The sequence below is a fragment of the Pimephales promelas genome, chromosome 1 (assembly GCF_988280905.1).
Source record: "Pimephales promelas chromosome 1, fPimPro1.hap1.1, whole genome shotgun sequence".
Classification (NCBI taxonomy): Eukaryota; Metazoa; Chordata; class Actinopteri; order Cypriniformes; family Leuciscidae; genus Pimephales; species Pimephales promelas.
Window position 1 is genome coordinate 49241558 of NC_142769.1, and position 19341 is coordinate 49260898.

The 19341-nt window shown below is 37.0% G+C and overlaps 1 protein-coding gene across 6 annotated transcripts in view; it reads left to right on the top strand.

Moving 5' to 3' along the window:
* Positions 1-19341, top strand: part of nlgn2a (neuroligin 2a) — a 291636-nt gene that overhangs the window by 201727 nt on the left and 70568 nt on the right. For all 6 annotated transcript variants that reach the window (XM_039658240.2, XM_039658239.2, XM_089131182.1 and 3 more), the window contains one exon: positions 5888-6037. In XM_039658240.2, the coding sequence (XP_039514174.1) occupies positions 5888-6037 (150 nt within the window). The remainder of the gene's footprint in view (positions 1-5887; positions 6038-19341) is intronic.

Sequence of the window (19341 nt, forward strand, 5' to 3'; positions counted from 1 at the left end):
GAGCATTTTTTATTCTCTGTCTGAGTGCTCTTTATGATATTGATCCGTGTGGAAGAGACTCTGACTCCGTCTTGATTGTCAGTCTCTTGAATGCCCTGTTTTCTGCTCTTTCAACCCCACACCAAAAGCTCTCTCTCCCTCTCTCTCTCTCTCTCTTTCCTTCATTCTTTCCATCTTTCATTCAGTGTAATGCTGTGAAAATCAGCTGTGAAAGTTAGTGAGTTTGATGTACCTTTTTTATAACCAAGAAAACGAACTCTTGCTTTACCATCTGCAAAAATAGCAATAATCTCAGGTGATCCTCTAGATAGAAAAGCGTGACAGAAAGGCAATATTTTGCCATTTATGGAATCATATTGTAGAGTTTTATATTTTGCCTATTCTAAGATGATTAAAATGTTTACAGTATGTACAGTAGGAACCGTTCCCAAGGCTATATCTATCCATACATCCATCCATACGTCATTCTATCCATCCATCCATCCATCCATACGTCATTCTATCCATCCATCCATCCATCCATCCGTGTGTCGTTCTATCTATCTATCCATCCATCCATCCATCCATACGTCATTCTATCCATCCATCCATCCATCCATCCGTGTGTCGTTCTATCTATCTATCCATCCATCCATCCATCCATACGTCATTCTATCCATCCATCCATCCATCCATCCGTGTGTCGTTCTATCTATCTATCCATCCATCCATCCATCCATACGTCATTCTATCCATCCATCCATCCATCCATCCGTGTGTCGTTCTATCTATCTTTCTTTCAGTCTTTCTTTCTGTCTATCCACCTTTTTCTGCTTTTTCTGACGACGACGACGCCGGTTGTCAACTTCCGGTTTGAGTCTGGTCAATGCTTTTTTGCCATGTGTTTTAGATTGTGTCATACCCACATCGCTAAACTAAATCGAAAAAAAAAAAACATTCATCAAATGTGATCTGATCACGTTATTTTTATTACATCACAGATAAAAACAAAATGAACGTTTTTCTTTTCTTCATAACCTCCAAAGGACAGCTGATGCAAGACTTCACGATCTCCCCTAATCCAGCAAACATCCGACAGTCTCTATCACCACGACTGCTGCAGAATAACAGGACTAGAGCCCCTTTTCCACCAGAGCATTTTGAGAGCTGGTTCGGAGCCGGTGCCTGCGCACGAACCAGTTCTTTGTGTTTCGACAGCCAAAGAACCGGTTCTCAGCCAGGGGAACTGGTTCCAAAGCGGCACCAACTCTTTGCTGGACTAGAACCGTTCTTTTACCGCGTCATGCTTACGTCGGGGGCTGGGGGCGGGTTTAGATGTGTTCTAAACATCTTTTCTGATCATAATAAAGGATCGCAAAGCCAAGAGAAACATTTGCAGAAACACAATGGAGTCCGCCTTTGTAATTGTTATGCTTGAAGTTAACGCAAGCGTTTCTATTTTTCTAATTTCTTATTGAAGACATTATCAGCAAAGAAGAAAAGTCACAATATACAACAAATAAATGAAAAGAAAAAAGACACAATTACAGGGGTACATAACTTATCAGAAAAAAATTGCACATCAAAGGAAAAGATTAAAAGACTTACATATTTCAATTGTTTTTAAAGCTTTCTTGGTATACGAGTTAGAGATAATCCGAAAGTAATGTTGTATTTGCAAGCGTTTCTAGCTAAGACGTATGGCGACGTACACAGTGACGTAACGACGTCGTTCCCTGGGCGCTCTAGTCAGTGGAAAAACAAATAGGTTCTGAAGCGGTTCGCAAGTTGAACCAACTCCGAACCAACTTTGAACCAGCACCAGTTCCGAACCAGTTTTTTTTTTTTTTTGGTGGAAAAGGGGTATATAAGGTTAGTTACTGTCTACCTCTGCTTTCAAAGATACATAGTCTATATATTTCTCAGGCCTGTGAGGTTAGACATTTGCCAAGTTTCACTCATGAGACCAAAGTCCAGTTTGCGCGCTGTCGCCTCCGTCATGATCATCTATTGTTTACTATATACCTCTTATTTATTAAAACCAGGCGATTGGTTGATGAAACATTGATTGAAATTAGGAGATACCATTAGTGAAAAACGAAATTCTCTTTAAAGAATGGTTTCTTTGTGTTTTTTCTTTAAGATCTCTGAAAGTTTTAAAGTCGCTTTCAGAACGGTCATGTCCGTGAATATAAAACGCATCATATTTTTCTAATGTCTGGACCACTGATCTATATAATTTATCATTCTAGATGAGTGGTCTGGACTAGAGTGCTAGCATTCTATCTAAACAAATACTTCAACAGGAAGTAGAAAACCGTCAAGTCAGTTGAATCCGCTATGAATCATGGGGAAAAAAACAGGCGCAGAAAAAGGTGGATAGTGTCTGTAAAAAAAAAAACAAATTTCACATTTACGTGTTCTAAAAAGCAAAACTTTTTCTAGAAAAAAAAAATTGCTCTAGTAAACACAAAATGTCCGAGCACTAGCTCTGCTGGCGTTTGGTAGCCGGACAGTCTCGAGTGAGGAATACGCCATTGTGTTTTAGCACCAGTTTAATTGGATGCGGGTGACAGGAGAATGGAGGAAGGAATTGTCTATGTGGCTGTGTCTAATGGATTCAGAGCTAATTAAGTTCACACAAGAGATAGAGGCTTCCCACCATCAGAGGGATGTAAGGGCACAATGTGTGTGTGTGTTTGTGGGTTCACCACCCGCACGCATGTGAACGTGCTGAGCAGTAAACACAAGTTTGTTTCTAATCACACCATTGTCTCCATTCTGCATGAGAGCATCAGAGGTGAGCAGACACTCCTGTGGGCCTTTCTATCTGAGTGTATGTGTGTGTGTTTTAGTTTTTTTGGATTATTCCCTTTCACGCCCTCTCCTATTTTCCCTCAATATCAGCCTCTGTTTCCTCCATTCTAATCTCCGTGTCTGTCTTCCTCTCCCTCCGTTTCTCAGTGTGCACACAGACCTACTCGCCCTCGCTTTGTTCGCCTATTTTACGGTGTGTTTGTGGTGTTTTTATCTGAGGACGCGAGGACAACAGGGGGCCTAATAAAAGAACAGGATGTTTTGCTGGGTTTAAGACAGAACATATTTAGACTTGAAATGAATATATTAAAAGTGTTAGAGTGAGAAAGGGGGAAGAGAGCAAAAACAGGTCACAAATACACACACGTCTACAGTAGAGATAGAGAGTTTGAAAGACGTCTCCTGCATCTGTCAATCAATACATAGAGGGAAATAAGAAAATGTAATTGGAGAGTTAATAAAAACTTACTAGTGAAAATATCTATCTATCTATCTGTCCGTCCGTCCGTCCATCCGTCTGTCATTCTATTTATTATTCTATCTCTATATTTTCTCTATCTGTGTCATTTATCTATCATCATATAACATTGTTAAATCATTTTATCTATATCTATTTTGTTCTTTATATCTGTGTTTAGTCTATCTATCATTTCTATTTGTCAGTCGGTCAGTTTATCTATCGATCTGTCTTTCAATATATTGTTCCATCTATCATTCTATCTATCTCTCTATCTATCGTTCAATAATTGTCTTATTAGGGCTGGGTATTGAGACAAATTTCACAATTCGATTTGATTTCGATTCACAAGCTTGCAATTCGATTCGATTTCGATTACGATTCGATTCGATTCAATATAGATTATTTTGGATATCAGTTACAATAAATGGCAATTTTTCTCAAGGGAATCAAATCTCTTAAATGCTGTAAACTATGGTCTATGTCTAGTTGTAGCCTACTAGGCTTCATTAGCCTAATATGAAGGTTTTGTAGCTATACAGACACTTAAATTACACTTTTATTTATTTTTATAATAAGAAGATTATATAAACATTTAAATGGTGGCTTTCATAAAAACTTGCCAGATTTATTCAAATATGCATTAAATATTGAAGAACACTAATGAGTGTGGACTAATGAGTTTATGTGGAGTTTTCTGAGGTAAATATGACGATACATGCATTGATTACAAGCTGTTTAATTGACGTCTTTCCACGGTTGAAACGCTGATTGAGGGAATCAATATGACATGATAGGGATTTCGATAAGTTGTACTCTATCTTTAACACACTTTCAGATGCTCATTCATGTTTATTTGGCGCTGTGGCTGGTATTATTAAGCCGGTGTTCTGACATTCCATTCTACCCGTCAGATTGTCCTACCAAGGCTTACTGCGCATGCGCACATCAATAATACGTCATTTTTGTCACGCTGAACAACACGCCCATAATATTTTACTACTTGCGCGAGATCTTCTTCATCTGAGGTAAGTTTTTCACTATTTTTGTCAATTATTACTATACAAAGATATATAGCAGTAATGAGAACTGTTTACTCTCACATTCATACAAAGCAAATTCATATTAGCATTTTTTTCATGAAAACATTAACGTAAAATCATTCTACTCGTTTATTTCATACTGGTAGGACAATCTGATGAGGCATTTTGCAACGTAAAATCATCCTATCGTTTATTTCATAGGACAATCTGAAGAGGTAACGTTACTTTGCACTGTAAAATCACCGTAACATGGCCTAATAAGAAAATTCGGCAAAGTTACACAGAAATATTTTATGTAACTTAGTCACAGACGCGAAGCAGAAACGCTCAGTAGGATTTTACGAGGTAGGAAGAACCGATAGATATGGCTATAATTTTGCGCTACGGTAGGAAAATCTGACAAGGTAGGACAGATCGACAGACCACCGGAAGAGAGATCAGCGCTGCTGCTTCTCTGGAGCTCCGCCAGAGCGATCTCACGCCACAGCGCCAAAACGGCAAAATGCAATTTATGTTTTTGAATTTCTAAAGAAAATGGACGTAATTTGAAAATTGAGACTTTGTTTCATATCAATAGTAACAAAGGACAAAGATTATTGCGATTTGTTGGATGCGCGCAGTCGCGATACAATGTCTCATTCATTCAAATGAAACAGGATGACTAATCGATTCTTGAGATTTAAGAATCGATATCGGTTTGTAAAAATGAGAATCGATTAATATCGAGAAATCGATATTTATTACCCAACCCTATTGTCTATTGTTTTTTTCTATCTATCTTTCTTTAGTTGTATCTATGTATAGCTTTATTTGTATCAGAATGTGTCTGATTAATGTTTTTCACAGATGCAGTTTCACTGAAAGACGCTCATCACTCAATCATTCATTTCATTTCATTTTGTAAAAGTGTTCTGGTTTGATCATGATTGAAATAAATGTGTGTATCAAGTGAAACTTGGAATCGCATAGATCAAAAGTGTGTGCCTGTGACAGTAACCGTGTGTCTGTCCAGTCATGCATGATAGCCCATGTCTGTGTGTGTTTATATGGGCGAATAAGTCCGAAATCCTTCTACTACATCCTACTTTAGAAACGTCTTAGATTCGTGTGTGTTTGTGTGTGTGTTCACTCCTGCTGCATCTCGGAGCACCTGACTTTATCAGTTTATCTGCTTTAATGAAATCGACTGAGATGCAGGTGGTGATTGAAGGTGTCAAGGGGTTCGAAAAGTGAACGTATGTGTGTCTGTGTAATAGATCTCCATGGCAACAGTCAATGGGAGCGAGTCACTTTGATGGAATGGCCTCTGTTGGGTAGATTGGGAAATCAAATTGAGGCAGTTACTATAGCGACGCTCCATTGCAGCTGCGTCTGCATCTGTCTCGGTGTGTGTGAGTGTGTGTTGTTATGTCTTAAAGAGTAAGAGCTTATTAGTGTCAAAAGTGACCTAACGACCAGCTATTTACTCTCAAACAAAGGCTCCAACCATCATACACAGATAAAAATCATGTACCTTCACAAAGTGACTCAAATATTCTTGAGTTTTCGCTTACACAACCCTGTCTTTCTGCTCGTTGTGACTGTTTTTCAGACATCCGTGACCGCAGGAAGAAACCCGTCATGCTCTTCATTCACGGTGGCTCTTATATGGAAGGAACCGGAAACATGTTTGATGCCAGCGTGCTTGCGGCATATGGCAATGTCATCGTAGTCACCATGAACTATAGGCTGGGAGTTCTGGGTAAGTGCACTTCAATTTCTTCCCCATTAACGCTTTATGATGGTCTGGAAGCACACGAGGAGATTTAAGGAGGATCATTAAGGGTGTGTTCACACTTGTCATGTTTGGTTGGATTAAAACGAACCCTTAATAAGTGTGAACGCCAATATCTGAACCCTGGTGCCACCAAACAAGCGGACCGAGGCGCTGGAAAGATGAGTCTCAGTCCACTTTCAAACTAATTCTGGTGCGGTTCAACTTAAATAGGAACGCAACACGGACCAAAAACAGGACGTGATGTCACAAGATGTGAACCTTAAAGAACAGAATGCTCAAGCACACCTGTTTTGATGTTGCCCATCACAGTTCGGGACAGGCATCAGAAGCGTGTGTGACGAAGCGATTCTTGTCGCTATTTTGACTCCTTTACATATTTTATAAGTTCTTCGTGAGTTCTCAGAGTTGGTTTGGAAGAGGACTGAGATTAATTTTTTAGTGTTTGGTGGCACCAGGGTTCGGATGGAAACGCTCACAGTTATTGAAATAAACCGCACTAACAGAGCAATCGCACCAGGGTTCGTTTTAAACCAACCATACATGACAAGAGTGAGTAATCCTTTTTGATTATCAGGCTGTTTATCTATGTATGTACTTTTTTTTAAATCATGTGTGCACACATCTGTGGGTTTCAGTTTAGTGAATCAGTTCATTGGGACTGTTCATGTGAATCAAGTGGTTCATGATGTGTGAATCAGTTCATTTGGGACTGTTTATGTGAATCAAGTGGTTCATGATGTGTGAATCAATTCATGTACAACAAGCATAACATTTGTCTAAACGAACCAATTCACTGATTCATTTGAGGGAAAATGTACCATAGTACGGGCGACGACTAGAAATGACTGAGGGAATGAAATGGGGAAATATATTGATTTGAACCCGGTATATTTTGGCATGGCAATGTTTTCAACTACAACATTAATGTGCAGTCACTTTTAGCAGCCTGGTCAAGACAGTTAACTTTTAGTTAATGGTTAAATCTGGGTGAATTGCGTCATTGATTTTCTATAGAAAAGAGCATTACTGAATCCCACAGTGCACCAACTACAGGCTAAAGGTCAATTTCTGCTTAATTGCTCTTAATATATGAGTCACTTAAAGCGAATCCTGGATCAGAATAGCTCTTCGGGGAACCTACCTGCTATTGTCATTAGTCAGAGTTTCTTCATTAGTTTTGGCCGTAAAGCTGAATGCGAATAGTTAGGGAAGTAGTCTGGGGTAATATGAGGTCTTACAAGAGCGCTTTTGAGTTATAAGCGTTAAATCCTTTCTCATTTCCTGTCTATCTCTCTTTCTTTTATTATTTTACAAGAGTAAAATATTGAAGAGTGATATATTCATGCAGATTAGCGTTGGCTCTGGCAGTTTTATTGGGCTGTGGCAGTTAGAAATATATTTGTCCATTTCTTATTTTAACACTGCCCAGAGCGGGGATAAGGCGGCCTTTAGATTTTTGCTTAATCTAAAAATGAAAAAGGCGAAAAGGGAATAAAAAAGAAAGGCACTTGCGATGTTCAAAGCATTACTACTAAAGTGCAAAATAGTTGGTGCCAGCTACCCAGATCCAGCTGAAGGGACGCAGTCTGACTCAGTTCTTCGAAGGCCCTGGGAGTGGCTTTCTCTGGCGTATTAGTGCCTTATGTGGTTGGATTCGAAGCTTAGTGCAGATAGTGAAGCTTTGACATGTCAGCCTCTCGGCTCAGTTCTTTCTGCCATGCAAAAGAGGGTGCTTATATTTGTTTGTGAATGTCTTTCTCTCCCTGACTGTTTGTCTTCTCATAGACTCAACACTTTCCCCCTCTAGATATAATGCAAAGCGCAAGGAATTTAAATTGAGGCAGAGAGAGTATGCGTTTCTAAATTATTGATGAAAAATGTCTCTCTGGTGTGATGAGCAGTGAAGACGCAGTGGCCTCTGCGATGACCCGTCAATTCAATGATCTCCTGGTATGCTGTTTTAAAGGCTCTTTGGTATTGGAGTCTCCTACAATAGGGTTACATGCATCCAAGGTCAAAAAACACTTGATTTTCTCACAATATACATTGTACATAACCGCATTTCTCAAAGATTTAGTCTCTCTAAACCCCTCCTTTCTGAGAGTTTACTCTGCTGTGATTGGTCAGACGGCCCAGTCTGTTGTGATTGATCTATATGCTATTTTAAAGGTTCTTGATTTTGTTTTAGAGCCTCCTACAATAGGTTTACATGCATCCAAGGTCAAAAAATGATTACCGTATCGATTCCCACGTGAGTCACACACATAAACAAACAATAAACAAACACACACACACACACACACATATTTATTTATATATATATATATATATATATATATATATGAAGAGTTCAGATGCAAAAGCCTCTAAATGCCATTTAAAATTTTCTTCTTTAATGATGATTTTTATCAAACTTGTGTATTTAAGTTCAGTAATTTCACTTAAATAACAATTAATAGGTAATTATCATTGCCATTTAAGTGAAATCACTGAACTTAAATATACAAGCTTGATAAAAATGATCATTCTAGAAGAAAATTTCAAATGGCACTTAGAGGCTTTTGCATCTGAACTCTTCGTATAAATATATATGTGTAAAATCATATATATAATATTTTGGGGGCTCGTCCGGGATTTTAATCTGGGACCTTTTGCACCAGTCATACCCCTAGACCTAAAATAAAAACATTATTAGGTTTACATGCATCCAAGGTCAAAAAACGATTACTTTATCGATATTACTGTAGTTTATCACAGTGGATTCTCAGCGCTGAAAACAGAGTCCTCTCAACATGAACAACACAAACCAAACTCTTCCAGTCTCAGCTACGATGACAGTGTTCGAGGTCAAAGTAGACGCTGTTCACGGGCAGCCAATGAACACCATAGACTGGCTTTATGCAAATGAGTTACATTGTTACATAGGTTTATAAGAGGAAGTGAGACTGGAATTACTGACGACTCATTTCGTCAGTGCAGAATCGATTCTTTCTTTTAAAAGACAATCAAGTGGGTCACTTTTTGTGAAACAGTTTAAATTAGGTGATTCTCTTTGTATGATAACTTTTGCCGTTCTTTTTACTTTCTGTTCATTAAAAATTAACATTGAAGATTGATAATAATCAGAATAAATCGGCACATTAGAATGATTTCTGAAGGATCATGTGGCAATGAAGACTGGAGTATTGATGCTGAAAATTCAGCTTAATAAATGACTTTGTACAAGAGTTGTTTCAAAAACATTCAAAAATCTTTGACCTGACATTTTTGAATGGTGGTGTTCATAAAGATATTTGTGGAGGGCTGTTTCACCACTGAGAAATCCCTCATAGCTTTCTCAGTAGTGTTGCTAAGCACTTTTTCAAAAGGCAAGCTTTAATTGAAGTCATTATGTTTGAGTCATTCCATACCTGGGCCACAAGGACACCTGATGCATGCTAGTCTCCACACTGAAGAAATGTGTGTGTGTGTGTGTGTGTGTGTGTGCTGCAGGATGTACAGCAGCAGTGACAGGACACAATTAACATCAGCACATCTCATCATGCACTCCACTATCGGCTTCTATCACGAGCCTGCAGTATGAGCTCTGAGGCGAAGGAACTGCAGATCCTCGATCAGCTCGAATGAGAATGAGTGACGTGACTCAAACTATAATTTAGATAAAACCATTGGCCTCCTCACGGGCTGTCACTCGTTCAGACACAGATGCTTTGCTCATTAGAGTTATGGGTTCAATTTGCAGTCACACCACATCCAATTGAATTTAATTTTTAGACTTTAGGAAGATGCATAATTCATACCTTTAAAGGTTGTATATTGCACAGGTCATCTGAAGGTTGTGTAGGTCATTTGAATATTTTATAAGCCATTGGAATGTATTTTTAATACACTAAGATTTCAATTGTTTAGTAAAATTCCATTAAATTTAATTGAATAATTTTTACATATTATTCATATTAAAGATTAAGAATTTTAAATCAGTAAAAAAAACAAAAAAACCTAGTGCTCAATAAAACAGTTTGTATAAATCTGAATGGATTTGAATTTATGGATACAAATACCAAATACGCAAATCTTTAAAAAAAAGCTTATTTTTTGGTATTTCCTTTTTTATAGATGCCAAAGATCTTATTTTACAGACATTGGGTCTCATTCACTTATCACGTGTACACACGGATTTATGTGTGAAATCTGTTCACAAACAAATACCACGTGTACACACAGATTTGTGTGTGAATCTGTTCACAAAAAAATTATGATTCATCAATAACTTTCATTCAACAAATAAAATCTAAGTTCAGAAAAATTAGGAGCTACTGAAACCACACATGTGCAAAAATCACATACTCTGCGTGGTCTTATGAATGTCTTAAGATGCAAGTTTATTCATATTTCATCCTAAATATTTTTCATTGCTTTTTATACACAAACATTTACTGTATATACAGTAAAAGAATAAGAAAAGGCGTACGTGTTATAGCTCATCTGCATAAAGACGGAGATGCATATGTTTGTAATGTCTGTATAAAAGGTGCGTATAGTGTTTGAAGCACTCTTGGCGTTGCTCGAGGATCTTACTGTGTGTTTTCAGGCGAGAACACATCTTTAAATGTTTGCTGAGAGTGACGAGAGGAAACCATGTGCGGAAAGCCCTTATATGGACATGGTTTGGGCGTGTTTTTTATGCAAATTTATAACTTATTTATAATAGAATACGATGATTAGAACGATGTTTACAAATCCATGTGCATACGCACGTGTTGTGAATTAGACGAACTTTCCTAAATATGAATAATCCATGCAATTATTGTGTTATGGCCCATCACAAACTTTGAATTAATAAATGTTCACTCTATTCTGATATATATATCTTAGATAGCTGCATTCACATTGCATAGGCAGCATTTTTAAATTACAATGAATCAATAAAAAAGTAATTGTTAACACTTACAAAAAAGTTTTAATTTATTAAGATTAGGAAAAACATAAGGTATGGTGAATTAGAATTTAAACTTGGTTAATGTTCATTTTACATTTTCTAATATATTATATATATATATATATATATATATATATATATATATATATATATATATATATATATATTGTATTAGGTAATGTAATATAAATGAACTTGAACTAAAACACACACACACACACACACACACACACATATACTGTATATGTAAAATCCCGGACGAGCCCCCAATTTATTACGCTCATATATATATGGGCGTAATATTATATATATATATATATATATATATATATATATATATATATACATATACATATACATTTTTCTTTTTTTTTAGGTCTAGGGGTATGACTGGTGCGAAAAGTCCCGGATGAGCCCCCAAATTATGCTCCTAGGAGCGTAATTTGGGGGCTCGTCCGGGATTTTAACCTGGGACCTTTTGCACCAGTCATACCCCTAGACCTAAAAAATAGAATTGTTAGTTCATGATACTTAATGCATTAACTGGTTTCCAATTGAACCTTATAATGAAGTGTTACATAATGTAATTTCAATTAGATTCAAGCAGTCACATACTTCAATCCCGGGTGAACGTCATTTTCATTTTCATGGATTATGCTATATTTGATTATGTGTCATTTTACAGACTTTATTCATTTGGTCTGGACTGTATTGTGCTGTTCATGTAATATATGTGAAACAGTGAAACTGCCAAAGAATACTCAACATTTAGTAGGTGAGTTGCACATCTAAACGCTAAAAGAGACAGTCTGAGGGTGACAACTATAAATCTCCCTTTAAATATTTGTATGTGTTTTGTATATTTAAATTGGTTTCAACGACTGAATCAACGACAAGCTCAGTTCAGCTCATATTTATGTCTGAATGCTTGCTGTTGTTAGCATCTGTCAGAAACCCTATTGGATCCTGCTTATCTAAACTACGGTTCATTATTTTTGTATCACCTGTCACATAATATGTGTCATGCACAAACACACAGACACACACGCAGTGAAAGGGCTGAGGGGGGAAGGTAAGATAGTTATACAGTACATTCCTTATTTACACACATGTCTTATTCTCTCTTTAGCTTTTTAGGTAGTTATGCCTGTCTTGTCTTGCCCTGCTACTGTAAACAACACCAGCATTCATCATTGCCTTGACATAATCACTTGTTCATCTTTTTCCCTCCTGCTATATACTGTGTTTTTTCTCTAGTGAGCTGCAGGTAGAAGTGCCATCTTCATATTCCCCAACCAACACAGTCATGTGACGCCCCCCCCCACACACACACACACACACACCCGTTACCGTGACAGTGGTTGCCATGGAGGTGATGATTTAGGCTTAACACTTGCACTGCATCTCTCTTGCTGACAGAGAAAACGGTGTCTCGACCCCAACCAATTGCAGTATATACAAAACACACATCTCTGAAATATAGTGGATATTTGATTCTAGCTTTCACTCTTGTTCTTTGTCCTTGTTCATCTGCTGCTTTTCAGTTCTTTCTCTCATTTCTCTTTATCTCTTGCTCTTTCTCACTATAGACTTTAGTCTGGAGTGTATTCTGAAAATTCTGCTAAATATGTGATTGATACTGTATATCAGGTGCACACAAAGTCAGTAAGACGAAGAAAATATAAAATGTAACTGTGACAATAAAGTAAGTGTTTTTGGAGGAGGAGAGTGGAAAAGATGAGATTTAAAAGATATATTTATAGGGAGATAGCACATGAAGTATCATATTAAATGTGGTAGTCATACAGTACCTTACAAGACATCAATTATCGTTCATTACTTTAGTATTTAAAAAAAATGCAGGGTTGTTTTAACCCAAATTTTTAATCTGGTGGTGGTGATGGCGCAGTGGATAAGACACATACCTTTGGTGTGAGAGACCCGGGTTCGAATCCACTGTGAGACACCAATGTGTCCCTGAGCAAGACACTTAACCCATAGTTGCTCCAGAGGCGTGCGACCTCTGACATATATAGCAATTGTAAGTCACTTTGGATAAAAGCGTCAGCTAAACGAATAAATGTAACCCTGGGTTTGTTCATATTTGACCCAAATTTGGGTTAAAGCAACCCTGCATTTTTTAGAGTGGATAGGACTTTTTACTTAAAAGAGTTGTAAGTACCTTTACAGTACTTAAAAAATAATCATAAGAGGCTGAATCCCCGGAAATCATTTTAGGGTCACATTTTACCATAAAATCAAAGAAAAAAGACAATAGATATACTTTTATAGTGGTTTTGTTATTCCCAGAAAGGAATTCAGAACTTCATAATGTTTTTCAGTGTAAACATGCACTTGATGGATGTTTAACTGTTGCGCTTGCGTCTTTTGCATGACTTGCTGTTGTTAAAATGTACTTAAGTTAAAATTTGTGTTGTGTTGTTGTTTTTCATTCCAACATGCGTCTCGTGTTCTCAACTGCAAAACCGTGTGTAAACCTGCTCTAATACAGTATTTTTGTATGATTTCAAATACTTTAAAAATCAAAAGTGTAAATAAACTGCCATTATGTATAAATATTTTATTTTTTAAATAATACAGCATTATTTTCAACAATATGCGATTTTCTTTTGCATTGGGAGATTAAGCTGCATGATTAATCATTAAAAGATCTTGACCTCGATTCAAACACTCATGTGATCATATTCCTCGTCAACGTTTCAATGTCTATTAAACCTTTGACAAGTACGGTCACAGTGAACAGTCAGATCTGCATTGGCGCAGAGACAGCATTTGTCATGTTTAGGTATGAGAAAGTCTTTTCAAGCACGCTATCCGTATTTTTGTTACAGTGATTGAGATTATCACAGAAGAATCACATGTGAACACTGAAGTCTGTGGTTGCAATCTACATGGAGTATATCACCTTTTGAAAGAGAATTGACGCTTCAGCTAAATTGTTACAGCGTGGTGACAAGTGACTTAATTGAATCATTAATTTAAGAGATTTGTTCAAAAATGCTGATTTATCCAGTCGGCTAATGAAACAAGTCAATTGTTTATGAGAGAGTCACTGAATCATTCACTTTAAAAATTATTTATTCAGATTAATGAAATATTTTAAATAGACTGCAGCAATTTCCATTTTCTCAGAACCTCTAGTAAATGACAGGTTATTTTGTTAAGTTGTATGTTCAGGATCATAAGAGAATCATAAACACTTTTTGAAAGCAAAAAATATCATGATTCAGAATCATGTAGCTCTACACTCGGAGTTAAGCCAAACCATATTTCTTTTAATTTTGAGCTGAAATATAGCCTTTTTTATGAGATTCCCTACATGTTAAAGAGAGATTGAGATTGTGTTGCTTGTTTATATCTACAATGTTTAAGAAATCTGACATACACAGACTAACATTTAATGAATAAAGAGATGTTTATGAAGAGCGATGACATTCACTGATAGTTATCTGGGGGTCTTATTTACGTGTGAGCGTGTGTCCTGACAAGGTTGAGGGAGATATCAAGACGTGAACGAAAAGCCGAACTCCAAATCCTGACCGTCCGGGCAGTTTCCATAGCAACCCAAGGCAGAACAGATAAGCAGAAGCCTCTTGACTCCGGGTCTGTGCAAGAGATGGGGGGAAAAAGCAAAAGAGGGAGACTCAAAGATCAGGCAGAAAAAATAATGAAGGAGACAGAAGATGGAAGGATGACATTAATAAGTTGTCTGATCTTGAAGCAGTGACTTGCACTAGTGCGTGCACACACACACATACACACACATTACTGGTTATGCAAGAAACACGTCCATTTTCTTCTTAACTTTTTCTTCTCAGAAATTTTCTTCCAATCACTCACTTGTTTGACACACCACAACTATATTTTCCTCTCTCCCATTCCCTTCACACAGATTTTAAAAAAGATTAACACCACTGATGGATGTATCACACCTTAGACACGTTTCCTATAACTTCCAGAAAACTTACGGCTCCATTATAGTTGGAGATAAGTTTCCTCAAGCTTCTGACAGACAGGAGAGAATTCGCTCGAATTTGAGCAACTTGGCTTCAAACGGCTGACACAACTTTTGTGCTTATAGAGCGAGTCTGTCTTCGGATGTTGGAGTTTTCCACCTGACAGGAGTTTTAACCTGTGGGAATTACAGACTTGGATTTTAAGGGGGTACAGAAGGCCCATACACACAGGCCCATACGTATCAGCCATCTCTTGAGTTTGACTGACGGTTGAGTTCAGCTCTCTGTCGGATTGGGATTTTGTACATGTATTAGCATACAGAATAAACAATACTCCTGCTCTGTGATTTTATGTCTTCTCCATTACTCATCAGAAACCCTTTAGAGTTATTCTGTTTTGATTAAGACTGACAAACTATTCATCAAGACATCGACTTATAGGCTCCGCCCACTGGCATTCAGTCGCTTAGCGACGGACATTTTCTTACACTGGATGTGAGCGTCACGTACAAACCCATTATAATCACTGACGCTGTCTACACTGATACTGTTCACAGATGCGTGCTCAGTTTCTGACACTAATGGATGAGTGGAAGAACGTTCACTTGGTTTAAACAGCTTATCTGTGTCTCTGGAGAGACTTTAGATGGATCCCAGTTTCTGAAACAAGTGGATGGTTTAATATAATGGCGTCCCGTATCACGTCAGAGGATTATTTGTTTGTTCGGATCAATTTGTTTAGTAGAAGAGGCTCAGTGTAACGGAGAGTTCACAAAGAAACGTTTGTTGAAAGATGAAGCTGCGACTGTGTTGAATCTGACAGAAGATAAATCACAAGCCAAAAGTACATGATTTCATAATGCTTTGCCTGAAAATAAAAGTTTTTCACATATATATATATTTTTGTGCAAAAATACTTCAACATTATAAGTGACCTTCAAGAAATATATCATAATAATTTACTTTTTTAAATCCATGTCATGACCAAAAATAAATGGCTAAAAAAGCTAATTATTATTAAGCTAATTATTATTAGCTAATTTCATGAAAATATATTCGTATTTGACTTTGATATGCTTAATATTTTTTTATACAAATATACAAAAATTAAGTTCTATTATATTTGAAAATTATAATTATATTATATTTTCACAGTTTACATTTGTGAAAGGACAGTAAATGTTGAAGTTAAGTCTCTTATTTGTTTGTTTGTTTGTTTGTTCATATTTTTAAACAAGATTATAATATAGGGTTACCATTATCATAGGGTTTCCACCATTATGTCCACCATTAGGCTAATACTGCAAAATATTCTCATTTTCTGGATGTTTAAATTAATCCGAGTTATGCAACTCGGTAGAGTTTACTTATTAAATTCCCATTACAATAACTTTAAGTCAAACATTATTTTATATTAATATTAATGAGAGTCAAGTTGAAGAATCTTCTATTAAGTGTGTGGAAATGTTTGCATCAATTTTATTAGGTTTGTTTAATTAAGATTTTTGGAGTGAAGGTATACACAACAGTACAGCCTAAGTCTATCACTATTACAGCCCCTTTTTTGCATTTGCATTTAAATAAATATGGCTTCTGCCCAAGCTTCTGGAATGACTTTTCTATATGTGGTTTCAGAATCCAGATTATGAACGGCTATGGTCTGTGGCTGGATGTCCTCCACACGAGTTAAGAGGTCTTGATGTTTCTCTATTCCCTTTCTAGTGCACACCGACTGGATTGTAGGCGAATAAAGCCTCTGGGTAAATCCTTTCTGGACAGCATGACTGGGATTTTTTCAGGATTCTTGCTGCTCTTTTCTTCTCGACTTGTGTGTGAGGTGTTTGAATTTCTCTGTAGCATTTTAACCACATGGGGCGGCATCTGTGACATTGATAATGGCTGTCAGACTCATTTGCATAAGCTGAAGGACAGGTGGAGGACGTGACCACTGGGCTAGTGTGACCAGATTGATTGACAGCTGAGGGCCATCCCCTGCCTAACTAAAGATACAGGGATACAAGATGAAAAAAATGAAGGGGGAAAGCGTTAATATAATATGAATGTATTTGTGTGAAAGATAGGAAAGGAATCACACATGAGGGGAATGGACGAACTGGGGAGGAAGAAACAGAAATTAAGTTTTCGCTTCTTTCTATTACGTTGCATATGCTGAAAACGCATCAGAGAATCAGTCGGCAGTCTTTTATCAATGATGTGTGCAGAGACAGTAATTGAAGACATGAAAGAAATGAGCAAAAATGAGCTTTCAATAAAACTTGTGGCCTATACAGTAGTAAGAAAGTAGAAAGGCTAGAGAAAAGCTGTTGTTTTCCTTTTTTGATAAATAAGAAAAACTTCAACACCCATAATGCACTGGGCATGTTGTCATCCAAGGCCACTCCCACCATCTGCTGCAGATAAGCTTACCAGAGTCAAATACCGCTTAGCTTTAGTAGGAAACACTTCTCAGCAAACTTTTAGTCATAGTGATGTGGACTTGTGTTTAGGGTTGGGTATCGTTTGAATTTGAACGATTCTGATTCTGATTCCGATTCCTTGTTTCGATTCCGGTTCCTAACGATTCTCGATTCCGATTCTTTCAAGAGGCAGGGTCAAAAAAGTTTAGCTAACCTTGCTAACCAACGGTCTTTCTAAAGGAAATACTCCTTACTGAAGGAAATACTCCTTCTGTAAAAATACTCCTTTTGTCACAAATTTTGCATTTTGCCGAGAATTCTTTATTTTTAGAAAAGTGAAGCCACACTTTGGATCGCCGACGTAAGGTACTCATGTTATGCCAACACTTCCGGTAGACGCTTCTTCGTTGGTGTTGTTCAGCGAATTCTTCTTCCGCTCGGCGGACTGTGAATATCGAAACTAGGAATCGAAATTGTAACTTTTGAACGATTCCGGGAAAAACGAAAAGTTAGTCTCGGTTCCAATCGATTCTCGATTCCCAACCCTACTTGTGTTGATCCCGGGTGAATTACTTTCGGTTTCCAGTGAAGGATCCAGACCGTTGTAGGCAGTGGCTAAAGCCTGCAAAGAAACATTAATATAAAGACAACATCGCTACAGAAAATCAAAATAAAAAAAACTCTGTGTTTGTTGTCAACTTTAAACTGGAAGACAGTGAACAGTGTTTTATGCCAAACTAGTTCTGTCAGTAAATCGCCGTGTCATAAACGCTACAAAGCTGTTGCCATATTGTCCTATTTTTTTCCTTAAAGCTGTTTAAAGAGTAGACAAAGTTGACTGTCCGGGCGAGAAAAAAAAATGCTAAAATGCGGAAGTATAATCTGTAATGACGATAGTCATAGAGCTTTCAAAAGTCTTTGCTGACAAATAAACGTGAATTATCGGTCCAGGTAAACATTGTTCATTTACATATACTAGCGACAGTTACACTTTAAGCAGCAGCTGAATTTCTTTGCATTATATATCAAGCTGCATTTTTTTAAGGAAATATAACACTTCTTATGCAAAACTTTTGACAAAAGGATTATTAAGCAATTCATATTTTTATCAAGACTTTTTACACTCAAAAAGTAAAAACTCTGTCATCATCTACTCACACTCAAGTCGTTCCAAACCTGCATGACTTTCTCTTTTTTGTGGAACACAATAGGTTTATTTTTAAAGTATATCCTTGCCGCTCTTTTTCATAGAATGAAAGTGAATGTCAAGCTCCACATTGACACAAAATCCCCATAAGTGCCATGACTCACGCTCTATTCAAAGTTCCCTGAAACGTGTGATCGCTACAGTATATTATACTATTCTGAAGCTTTTTTGATTTCAGACTTAGGAAAAGTTTCTATAATTGTTCACAACTCTATAGTTCATGTATTTTCAGGACACGTGTATAAACTTAAAGGGATACTCCACTTTTTTTTTTGGAAATAGGCTCATTTTACCACTCCCCCAGAGTTAAACAGTTGGGTTTTACCATTTTCGAATGTATTCAGCCAATTTTTTTTATATTTAGAAGAATATCAGTAAACAGACAGTTTCTGGTCTCATTGACTTCCAGAAAGACTAGAAGACCAGAAACTGTCTGTTTACTGATATTCTTCTAAATATAAAAAAAATTGGCTGAATACATTCGAAAATGGTAAAATCAACTGTTTAACTCTGGGGGAGTGGTAAAATGAGCCTATTTCCCAAAAAAAGTGGAGTATCCCTCTAAGGCTAACATCCACTGTTTGTTTGTAAACCGACAGCGTTAAATGGCTAATGTTTTATGTATTTAAGGACAGAGACGAGTGTCTTAATATGTACAGTATTTGTCAGTGAGTCATAGCCAATAACATGAGATTTTGGTCAAATGACTGAAAACTGAGTGTCCACAT